This window comes from Esox lucius, chromosome 6 (genome assembly GCF_011004845.1).
Source record: "Esox lucius isolate fEsoLuc1 chromosome 6, fEsoLuc1.pri, whole genome shotgun sequence".
In the NCBI taxonomy this organism is placed as follows: Eukaryota; Metazoa; Chordata; class Actinopteri; order Esociformes; family Esocidae; genus Esox; species Esox lucius.
In genome coordinates, this window is record NC_047574.1 from 8,345,775 (window position 1) to 8,358,323 (window position 12,549).

The 12,549-nt window shown below is 42.7% G+C and overlaps 1 protein-coding gene across 5 annotated transcripts in view; it reads right to left on the minus strand.

Moving 5' to 3' along the window:
• Positions 1 to 12,549, minus strand: part of LOC105026296 (protein bicaudal C homolog 1) — a 55,600-nt gene that overhangs the window by 7,988 nt on the left and 35,063 nt on the right. For 3 of the 5 annotated variants that reach the window (XM_034292925.1, XM_034292927.1, XM_034292929.1), the window contains 11 exons: positions 12,297 to 12,428; positions 9,384 to 9,576; positions 7,190 to 7,405; positions 6,541 to 6,959; positions 6,274 to 6,418; positions 5,791 to 5,944; positions 2,205 to 2,379; positions 1,815 to 1,854; positions 899 to 1,053; positions 552 to 699; positions 297 to 454 (listed from right to left, as the gene is read on the minus strand). In XM_034292925.1, the coding sequence (XP_034148816.1) occupies positions 297 to 454; positions 552 to 699; positions 899 to 1,053; positions 1,815 to 1,854; positions 2,205 to 2,379; positions 5,791 to 5,944; positions 6,274 to 6,418; positions 6,541 to 6,959; positions 7,190 to 7,405; positions 9,384 to 9,576; positions 12,297 to 12,428 (1,935 nt within the window). Of the gene's footprint in view, positions 1 to 296; positions 455 to 551; positions 700 to 898; positions 1,054 to 1,814; positions 1,855 to 2,204; positions 2,380 to 5,790; positions 5,945 to 6,273; positions 6,419 to 6,540; positions 6,960 to 7,189; positions 7,406 to 9,383; positions 9,577 to 12,296; positions 12,429 to 12,549 lie in introns of those variants that run through there. The other 2 variants (XM_034292926.1, XM_034292928.1) reach the window with 2 other exon arrangements.

Consider the following 12,549-nt stretch of genomic DNA (forward strand, 5'->3'; position numbering starts at 1 on the left):
ATCAGTTACTGCAGTATAAATATTATGACTGTTACTACTGTATCTATACTGAGGCTGTTACTGCAGTATTAATAATAAGATTATTAATGCATTAATAACATGAAGGCTGTCAATGTAGTAGACTAGTTCCCATTACATGACCTCCTGGGTTAGTACCACTACATTACCTCCTGGGTTAGTACCACTACATTACCTCCTGGGTTAGTACCACTACATTACCTCCTGTGTTAGTAACACCACCTCCTGGGGATCTACAACTATATTACCTCTTGGAGTAGAACTGGTATACTACACACCTCTTGCTGCTGGAAGACATCTGTGTATTTCCCCAAGCCCATGGTGCTGAACAGTTCTGGCAGATCAGAAACTTTGAAGGAGGAGTTGAGGTTGAGTCCGTTACTTCCCGTCACCGACGAGAAACAGTCCATGTAGTTACTGCTGCTCAGGTAGTTTTCTGGGTAAACCGCCCAGCACAGATATCAGAACCACAGAGGATCCAGCTCACCAGTCTAGTTCTGATACTATATCAGGTCAGGGTTACGGATGCTCACCAGTTTTGTTCTGCTTCCTCTTTGGACTGATGGCTGATTGGTACTCTGTCTGTCCAGGTAGCCTGCCCCCATTCCTGTCCCTCCAGTTTTCAGATTCGCTGCCACTCCCGAGGGCTTCCCGACAGTTGGACAGCGACAGTGGGGAGTCCTGGACCACACCAAAAGAAGGCTTACATGACCGGACTCAGACCGGCTCAACCGAAACCTAACTTGCAGGTTGACAATGCGTGTCAGCAGAGCAGCAGGTGCCTGACTGCTGGTCAGTTGGTGCCACTTCTGGTCATGCCAGTGACAACAATGCCAGTGACAACAATGCCAGTGACAACAATGCCAGTGCAGTGTGATACCTCGTAAGTGGTGGACATGGAGGGTTTGTAGGGTACGTGGTTGGCTCGACGCAGCTCCTTGATGGTCTCTGCCGGCATGGACTTGGAGAACCCCAGCCCGCTCCATGTGTTGGTGGGGGTCCGCACCTCTGTCTCCACTGGCTTCTTCAACATGGCTGACGAGACGCCACATCAGAGACAGCAGGGAGGAGTATTAGCTCGCCAGTTCATTGGTGGCACGGCAATGACGTGATTACATGAAGATACTGATTTTGATTCTCAATGCTAGTCTTCTTATAACCATCATAAAATCACCCGTTAACCACTACAAGAAACATGCAGCGGCATTGGGGTTAAACTTTACTTTGAGAGTCCCAATGTCCACCTGTATATCTTGTGTACATAGTAACACTATCAATAAACGTTCAAACAAACTATCTGTTGATAAGCAAGTGCTTGCTAAGATTAGGGTTTGATTTAGATATGGGGTTAAGATAAAGGTTATGGTTAACGATCTACAATCCCAAATGTTACTGATGTTACTGATAGGTCATCTACTGGCAATCGTTGCCAGCCTGGTGAAGTGGCCCTGTTAATTTGTTAGACCTCTGATTATCACTGAAAATCATCTTTACCAATGAACCATTTTCGATTATCCTCATCCTAACTGTACATCAGATATAAAGAAAATCACACAATAAAACTTGTTAGTAACTGCGATGTTTGTGACAGCATTGCAGCTCGTGAGAACGAGATGTCACACCCAGCATATGCACATGTGGACCATGTACACTGTCCCGTAGTAGCTACGGGACAAAAACACAGACCAAGTTGCGTGGAAACAAGCTCACTACTCTGTTAACTTTCTGCACCTAAGTAATTTAGCTGAGTCAACCTTAAATGCAGCTGGATAGACTGCAATACATATGCCTCTTACCTTTGGTTGCCAGCAGCTTTTTCTGCTCGTAGTCAAAAACCTGTTGTGGAGACAGATGTTGGCCTTTCAGCAAATATCTGAATGTGCTGACATATGCAGCATTTACCATGAATGCTAATCTCCCTGAACATTTCCATTAAAAGCTGTAATGCTTATAACCTGCTCTCAGATTGAATCCAGGCCTTACAGTATGTATATTTTGGACAGTAGGTCAATGTTTACATTGTTGCAGAGCAGGTCAAAGAGTCCCTATAGTCTTCTTGTGAACTCTCACCAAGGACAAGCGAGGAATGAAAACGTGTCAACATTCCCTGATTCTGCCAGAAGCACTTGGGTTACACTAAAGCCTCATTCTAATCTCATGTTGCTAATCTCGTGTTGGTACGGCACCTGCATGCTGTCAAAAGCTTCCTCGGGGTCCATGTCCAGTCTGTTCTGCTGTGCAGCTATCTCAGCCCTCTCCCTCTCTGCTGCCCGCTCAGCCCTCTCACTGCCGGGGGCTCTCTTATCAGCCACAGGACCCTCCGACGCACTGGAGTCTGAGTCAGACAGCAGGCATTCAGAACTACAGGGGATAGGGAGGCAGAGACATACAGAGTCAGAACTACAGGGGATAGGGAGGCAGAGACATACAGAGTCAGAACTACAGGGGATAGGGAGGCAGAGACATACAGAGTCAGAACTACAGGGGATAGGGAGGCAGAGACATACAGAGTCAGAACTACAGGGGATAGGGAGGCAGAGACATACAGAGTCAGAACTACAGGGGATAGGGAGGCAGAGACATACAGAGTCAGAACTACAGGGGATAGAGAGGCAGAGACATACAGAGTCAGAACTACAAGGGATTGAGAGTCAGAGACAGACAGTCAGAACAACATTGGATAGAGAGTCGGAGACATACAGAGAGTCAGAACTACAGGGGATAGGGAGTCAGACACAGACAGAGTCAGAACTGTAGTGGATTGGGAGTCAGAGACAGACAGAGAGAGACAGAATGACTGGAGACAGATATTTAGAATGACAGGAAAGAGTCTGAGAGAGACCAAGTTAGAGAGAGACAGTGAGTCAGAAAAACAGGGTAGAGTGTCAGAGAGAAACACAAAGCATCAGAATGACAGAGAAAGTCAGAGAATCAAGTGAGACATCTACCGGTTTAAAAACTAGAAAAGCCTTGGGCAGACTAACTTTAGTTATACCTGCACTGTAATTAGTTATGTACACCTGTACTGTCAGGTATCCTATTTCGTTTTGTTAGTATATTAATACTTTAACGTAACTGTAGCATTAGCTACATACTAGTTTGTTCAGTTAGTAGGGGTGGGTATCGCCACAGATTTCCTGAATTGATTCGATTCTAATTCACAAGCTCCCGATTTGATTACATTTCCGATTCGATTCAATATCAATTAGGATAGGGATATTGCAGTTACAGTACCAATTTTGCTAGGATATAAGAGGTTCTCAGAGAACGTATGCTATAAATTATACAAGAAGCCACCCTAAAATATTTTTTTATAATGCACCAGGTTAATGTTTACATTAAGAAATGACCCCAGAAAAGTTACAATAAAACATGTTTTACTTAACATGACAGTCAAATGACGAATTGACAAATGACTTCGGATCAGACATTTTTGCAGACTGCATAGGCCTATCTGGGTGATATCTTGTAAAATGGTTATGTATATTTGTGGTATTTCCACAATATTTCATCCCCATTTTGCATATCTTACATGTGTAGGGCCTAACAAAATCTGTTTTGTTTTTTGGTCAACTTTTTTTTTTTTTTTCTGTGATTCTGTTTTATACACAAACAACAAAAAACAAATAAAAGAAAGACATTCTGAAGTTTATTTTAGTAAGTGCTTTCAGAAAAGGTACTAGTAAAATACAGTAAAACCTAAAATTCGTCAACTTTAAATTATTTTTAGGAGGAGATTTTAGGAGGAGGAGCAGGCAGAGCGAGCTCTTATTTTCAAATTTTTCAAACTGTTCTGAGTATTTCATACAATATATTCACTGCGGTACTGAATAGTTTTTAAGAATCACTTGTATATTACAGTGGGACAATATAATGTGCCTGGATTTATAACACAATCCCTTACCAAAGGTAATGCGCAGAAGATTAACAATAATCACATCAAAATATTATTTTTTAAATTGGTAATGTCCTCTACATTAACTTACTTAAGCTCCAACCATTTCTCAGTGTGCTCCACCTTATATTCTTTACCTGATTTAAAGTATTATTGAAAAGGTAATTTTGTTTAGTAAATATTTTTTATTTACTGAATCCACACTGTATATACACCGCAATATTTTTTATGAAGGCACAACAAGATAACAACGTCCTATTGTTGCTGCCGAATGTATAACGTTTCACCACCAACTTTAATCCAGAAGGCAAAATACGAAAATCGGAGGTCTGATTGTTGCTGCCGAACTGCAACCAATGTTGCCTGCATGACGCTAATCAAATGTAGCCGATTGTAGCAATTGAGTTGTGACTATTCTCAGCCTAGCATAGCATGTTCAACAAGATCTCGTTAACGGGGTTTAAGGTTCACGCATCCACTTGAAAAGGCATTTATTAAAAGATTGATTTTGAGAATTTTTGAATCGATATCAGATCACTCAAACAAATTTTTATTGGATTTTAACCCAGCCCTATCTGTTAGTATACCATACATTCATGTTAAAGCTAATAACACAGTACTGTATTCCACTACATCCACAGCAATAAATCAAGCTGTTGCCTACATACAGACTGACTTACAAGCATTAAAGATGTCCCTATTAAATCTTAAATTGATATATTGCAATATTCTCTAGAGCGCATAACTCGGATCTAAACCACTTTCAAATAACTGGTCAGGATAGTTCACAAATTGAACAAGTTCCCCATTATAAATATCTTGGCATTTGGATTGATGTTTCAAAAACACTCTAGTATTAAAAACACTTCACTGAGCAGAAAACACTTCTGTGGAGAAATAGAGCACTTTGATAGTAGAAAAAATAATAAAATCTAAGCTACTATTATGTCTGTGTTGGACTATGGGGATATAACCTCATAGGTTATATTCAAGTGTCCAAGCAACAGCTTGGACACTTGAACCATTAGATGCTGTTTTCAACAGTGCCCTTTCGATTTGTTATCTGGAGATAGTTATAGGATTCATCATTGCACCTTGCATGAAGAGATGGGATGGGCCTCTCGGTACGTAAGACAAGAGAAGCATTCTATTTCATTTATTAACCGGGCGATCCTGAGGAAACGTCCAGCATATCCTGAAGCTCTTATTAAGGTTAAGACACTTAATTATAGCACAAGGACACAGGACTGGTTAGTACGCAAAGGACAGCCTCTGAAACAGATTTCCAGGAGTGGAAAAAGATGCAACATGAGGTCAGGCTTAAATTCCTTGTACCCATGGATGAATTCAAAGCCTTGCAGGAAGAAATTATTATAATATTTTTTATGGCTTTTTTAGGTATATGATCATCCTGTGTATTGTGAATAAATTGTTATTGTACGGGAGAACATGTTCTTAATGGCTTGCCTGTTTATAAACAGTAAATTAAATTAGAAAATATATATTAGTATATTATAACACTTTTGTGTAACTGAAGCATTAGCTATGTAATACAGTTATGTTGTATGCTACAGTACATACTAGTTAGTATATTATAACTGTTGTATTATCTACACACTAGGCATGTTAATTAATATATTATTATATTAACTTTAGTGTATATGTAGTAATAACCACACATAGGTAAATATGTTACTATATACAACTCTTGTGTTACTGAAGTATTAGCTAAATACAAGTGTAACAGTATTTAGCTAATACTGTTACACAATTAGCTAATACTACATTTATACTAATAAATAGCTAATATTACTGGGTAACAGAAGTATTAGCTATATACAAGCTACTTTAGTGTGACTGTAGTTTTAGCTACATACTGTAGGTGTGAGTTCTTGGTGCCCTGCAGCAGCTCCAGGGCCTGCCTTTTCCCTGAGGCCGTCTTACAAGATGCTAACATCTGTTTCAGTTCAACACTGTTTCCTGACTGGGAGGGACTGCGCGGCATCCCCACCTCCACAAATGCATCAGAGCCTGAAACATAAACGCATGTGAAACACCAGCACAACATTCCAAACTGAATCACCACATCCAATCCTAAAAGAGAACATCAGAGCCTGAGATGGATCAGAGCTTGAAACACAAATCAGAGTTTTAAACACATTGTCAGAGTACTGATACAGGGATAACTTCAACACTAGGCTCTGGTACGCTAGGATCAATGTTAAGCTGACTCAGTGGCACTCAGATCTGCACTTATCCGAATTCAGCTTGAGCTTTGTTCGAATCCCCAGAACTGTAGCTAAATGTTACTATTGTAAGGCTGCGACTACTACCCCGGACAGGCCCGGAAATTACTCTACCTTGGTCAGGGCTGGTCTTGCTAGCAAGAGGGTCAGCAGGGCACTGTCCTCCAGCTTCCTGGACAGAGTCTCCATGTTTTGGATTCAGGACCTGGTCAGCCAGACAGCCTGCCGATGACATACTTCGGTAAACCGCCCCGCCGTGCTGGATAAAGAAATACAAACGCACATAAACACACACGCAACATAAACACAAATGAAAACCATCCGAAAGGATGTTGAAGTTCCCATTTAAATAACATATAGGCTGTATGGAGAGGTTGTTACCTTGAGGTGACCACTGAGAGCAGACACCTTACTGCAATCAGGAACACTGTTGAGTTTCCCCTTGGGGTCAATAGGAGCCAGACCAGGGGGTGGAGATGGCGTGTGGTGGGTGTAGAGGCCTGGTGGGGAGGGAGTGTGATTGGGGTACAGGCCAGGGGGAGAGGGTGTGTGATGGGGGCACATGCCTGGGGGAGAGGATGTGTGTTGGGGGTACAGGCCTGGGGGAGAGGGTGTGTGTTGGGGGTACAGGCCTGGGGGAGAAGGGGTGTGATGACGATACAGTCCAGGGGGAGAGGGGTTGTGTTGGGGGTACAGGCCTGGAACAGAGTGGGTGTGATGGTTGTAGCCCTGGACACCAGACAGAATGTTGGTCAAGGTGGCCTGGTCAGCTGGGTGGAGCATCCGCGTTGACAAGAACCCTGGGGAAAGAAAAAAGTTTGCGTCACATCAAGAAATAATCACATCAAGAGATAATTTGAACAAATGCATCTGGCACAAAATTCACTTTGAAACATTCCATAAAATGTCAGTGTAGGTTCCATAAGCAGTACTGGGAAAAAGAGCAAACTAAGGCTTCAATACATTTTTCCCCTTCTAATTACGTTTACAATATTACACTTAATACAAGCCTACTAATGGGTATATTTGCCTGTACTGGGTAGAGGAGAGGACCAGAGGGGAGTGCTGGGGTTTCCTGGGCGTAAGGGGCTGGAGGCTGGGTGTAGGGGGCTTGAGCCTGGGTGTAGGGGGCTTGAGCCTGGGTGTAGGGGGCTGTCCATGGCATTGTTGGAGTTGCTGAGAGCGTCGAGAAGAGAGCTGTGGGCTGAAGAACTGTTCATAGAATCAGCCGTTGGACCCAGGAGACCTAACGATGACAACAACATACTGTAATTTAAAATGCACACACACAATGTCAGTAATCAATAACTCACACAGACTGGGCTTTTCAGTAACAGTGATGCTCCTAAAAACTACTAAAAGCCCCACATACAATGTAAGTCAACCGGAATTTTAAAAACAAAAAGTATATATATATACATATACAGCTCCGGAAAATATTGAGAGACTACTGCACCTTTTTCGTTCCTTTCCAAAAAAGTTGAAAAGGAAGTGAGGAAAAGAAGCGTTCAATTTGCAGTGGTCTCTTAATTTCAACCCTTTGGTTTCTCACTCAAAACCTTCCTTTTCAACTTTTCTGGAAAGAAAAACATGCAGTGGTCTCTTAATTTTTTCTGGAGCTATATATATATATATATATACACTCACCTAAAGGATTAGTAGGAACATCATACTAATACTGTGTTTGACCCCCTTTCGCCTTCAGAACTGCCTTAATTCTACGGGGCATTGATTCAACAAGGTGCTGAAAGCATTCTTTAGAAATGTTGGCCCATATTGATAGGACAGCATCTTGCAGTTGATGGAGATTTGTGGGATGCACATCCAGGGCACAAAGCTCCTGTTCCACCACATCCCAAAGATGCTCTATTGGGTTGAGATCTGGTGACTGTGGGGGCCATTTCAGTACAGTGAACTCATTGTCATGTTCAAGAAACCAATTTGAAATAATTCGAGCTTTGTGACATGGTGCATTATCCTGCTGGAAGTAGCCATCAAAGGATGGGTACATGGTGGTCATAAAGGGATGGACATGGTCAGAAACAATGCTCAGGTAGGCCGTGGCATTTAAACGATGCCCAATTGGCACTAAGGGGCCTAAAGTGTGCCAAGAAAACATCCCCCACACCATTACACCACCACCACCAGCCTACACAGTGGTAACAAGGCATGATGGATCCATGTTCTCATTCTGTTTACGCCAAATTCTGACTCTACCATCTGAATGTCTCAACAGAAATCGAGACTCATCAGACCAGGCAACATTCTTCCAGTCTTCAACTGTCCAATTTTGGTGAGCTTGTGCAAATTGTAGCCTCTTTTTCCTATTTGTAGTGGAGATGAGTGCTACCTGGTGGGGTCTTCTGCTGTTGTAGCCCATCCGCCTCAAGGTTGTGCGTGTTGTGGCTTCACAAATGCTTTGCTGCATACCTCGGTTGCAACGAGTGGTTATTTCAGTCAAATTTGCTCTTCTATTAGCTTGAATCAGTCGGCCCATTCTCCTCTGACCTCTAGCATCAACAAGGCATTTTCGCCCACAGGACTGCCGCATACTGGATGTTTGTCACTTTTCACACCATTCTTTGTAAACCCTAGAAATGGTGGTGCGTGAAAATCCCAGTAACTGAGCAGATTGTGAAATACTCAGATCGGCCCGTCTGGCACCAACAACCATGCCACGCTCAAAATTGCTTAAGTCACCTTTCTTTCCCATTCTGACATTCAGTTTGGAGTTCAGGAGATTGTCTTGACCAGGACCACACCCCTAAATGCATTGAAGCAACTGCCATGTGATTGGTTGATTAGATAATTGCATTAATGAGAAATTGAACAGGTGTTCCTAATAATCCTTTAGGTGAGTGTATATATATACACACACACACACACACACTAGTTATTAACACTTGTTTTTATAAATTAGTTTTAATTAAACATTACTTAACATGGTAATGTCTTTGTTTCTAATTCAACGTTTTTTATTAACAAGGGAGTGAAATAAGAACCAATTGAATTTGTTAATGAAGACATGGCACAAGGCATACAATTATAATACCACAGTACCACATAATGTAAAAACAATGTCACACGAAATACAGAAAGAAATGGTGGAAACTGATCATCAAATGAAACTACACACAGTAAGGCAGAGAGATTTCCTGCCCAGTAGGCACACTGATCAGATGGAAGGTTGTTAATTAGAATGTTTTTAGCACCACAGCTCTTACCTAGACTGTTTAGACCCAACCCGGCTGATGCCATCATTTGGAAGCCCAGAGGGGGGCGGTGTGTGGCGGGGGGGCTGCTGCTACAAGAGGAGGGGGGTGACGATGGCACCCCACTGGTTTGCAGTCCCAACAGACACCTCCTGGCCTCGTACATGTTCCCAGCATTCCTCTCCACGCTCTTCACTATCACGGACTAGCAGGTTTGAGATGGATAGGCAGGGAGAGAGATAGTGAGGGAGACATAGAGAAGGGGGACAGAAAGGGAGAGATCGAAATATATATAGGGGAGAGAAGGAGACAGATATTACAACCCGGTATCCAGAAAATTTGGGACGCTGCGTAAAATGCAAAGAAACCAGAATGCAATGATGTGCAAATCATTTATCCACATATTTAATTGAAAATAATACAAAGACAACATCTCAAATGTTGAAACTGAGAAATGTATTGTTTTTGGGAAAATATATTTTGGATTTGATGCCTGCAACACGTTTAAAAATAGTTGGGACAGGGGCGTGTTTACCACTTGTCAGGTCCTGGCCATGAAGATGCCCCTAGCCATCTCTGTGCTGGTCTTAGGGCCATAGCCAGGACCTAGCAGAATCAATGCCCCTAGCCATATCTGTGCTGGTCTGGGGGCCAAAGTCAGGACCTGGCAGAATGGATGCCCCTAGCCATCTTTGTGCTGGTCTGGGGGCCATAGTCAGGACCTGGCAAAATGGATGCCTCTAGGAATGTCTGCGCTGCCGCTTACATTCTCGCCAATTAGAGGCAGCTGCAAAGCATTGGAAGACACAGCGTCATCCATGATTCCCAAAAATAATTTCACATTTTGACTCCTTAGACCACAGGACAGTGTTCCAATTTGCCTCAGTCCATCATAAATGAGCTCAGGCCCAGAGAAGGTGGTGGCATTTCTGGATATTGTTTATATCTGGTTTCTTCACTGCATGGTAGAGTTTTAACTTGCATTTGTGGATGCAGCTACACACTGTGTTCAAAGACAATGGTTTTCAGAAGTGTTCCTGAGGCCATGCAGTGATTTCCACTACAGAATTGTGTCTGTTTTTAATTCTGTGCTGCCTGAGGGCCTGAAATTCATGGCCATCTAATATTGGTTTTCGGCATGGTCCCTGGCGTACAGAGATTTCTCCAGATTCTATTAATCTTTTAATGATATTATGTGCTGTAGATGATGGGATCCCCAAACTCTTTGCAATTTTACACTGAGAAACGTTATTATTGTTGCACTTTTGCCTGCGCTTTCACAGAGTATCTTTATTTATGAAAGAAATCCTCTCTGGGATGTTCTTTTTAATACCCAATAATGTTTCTGACCTGTTACCAATCAACCTAATTAGTTGTGAGATGTTCCACCAGATTTTTTAGTTAGCATTACACAACTTTTTTGAAACGTGTTGCTGACATCCAATTCAAAGTGGGCATGTATTCTTCAAAACATAATAACATTTCTCAGTTTCAACATTTGATATGTTGTCTTTGTACTATTTTCTATTTAATATAGGGTTTAAATAATTTACATATCATTGCATTCTGTTTTCCTTTACATTTTACATAGCATCCCAACGTTTTTGGAAACGGGATTATAGTAGAAAGAATAATTGACACTATTGACAGTTTTGAAAACCATAGTGAGAGAGGATTCAACAAGATAGAGGGAGAACACACAGTGACCTAGTGGAGGGGAGACAGTGGCATAATGGGATAAATAGTGACATAGTGTCAGGGGATACAGTGACATAGTAGGAGAGGACACAGTGACATACTGGGAGAGGACACAGGGACATACTGGGAGAGGACACAGTGACATAGTGGGAGAGGACACAGGGACATACTGGGAGAGGACACAGTGACATAGTGGGAGAGGACACAGTGACATAGTGGGAGAGGACACAGGGACATACTGGGAAAGGACACAGTGACATACTGGGAAAGGACACAGGGACATAGTGGGAGAGGACACAGTGACATAGTGGGAGTGGACACAGTGACATAGTGGGAGAGGACACAATGACATACTGGGAGAGGACACAGTGACATAGTGGGAGTGGACACAGTGACATAGTGGGAGGGGACACAGTGACATACTGGGAGAGGACACAGTGACATAGTGGGAGAGGACACAGTGACATAGTAGGAGAGGACACAGTGACATAGTGGGAGAGGACACAATGACATACTGGGAGAGGACACAGGGACATAGTGGGAGAGGACACAATGACATACTGGGAGAGGACACAGGGACATAGTGGGAGAGGACACAGTGACATAGTGGGAGAGGACACAATGACATACTGGGAGAGGACACAGTGACATAGTGGGAGAGGACACAGGGACATACTGGGAGAGGACACTGGGACATAGTGGGAGAGGACACAGGGACATAGTGGGAGAGGACACAGGGACATACTGGGAGAGGACACAGGGACATACTGGGAGAGGACACAGGGACAAATTACGGCCAATAAGATATTGTTTTTATTCCTCTGCTTTTTTCTATCATTGGCATTAATATACCACCTAAAGGTAGAACCCGGGTTTGCAGGCCCAACAAGCGTGACAGTTCCATTATATTCCAGAAGAATCAGCAAAGAGAGAGGCCAACTCCAACAGAGGGATCAGGTGTCTGACTAGAGATTTATTACCAGATCCTGCTATTACATTAGAAAGGCAGTCATTCAGTAAATCACAGACTACTTTTAGGCTTATTAACATCCATTTAAAGGATGTGGAAAAGAAAACTGGATATGTTTCCACATCTTAACAGAGGCCACAGAGCCGATAGGAGTTCCATGATGGTCTTTAAAATTCCTTGGGGCACGCAACACAGGAAGGGTTAGTTTATACTGTGTGTGTGTGTGTGTTTGTGTGTGTGTGTGTGTGTGTGTGTACCTTGCTGGGCTGCCGAGGTTTGGGTTTGATGCTGATGAAAACATCAAGTTGATCCATCAGAGTGGTGATGTCATCAGGCTCCACCTCCACAGTCTCTGGGATGTCAAACATCAGGACCAGCGGGAGACAGCCCTGGTCACACACATTAAACCACATTAGACACACACACACACATTAAACCACATTAGACACATACACACACATTAAACCACATTAGACACACACACACATTAAACCACATTAGACACACATA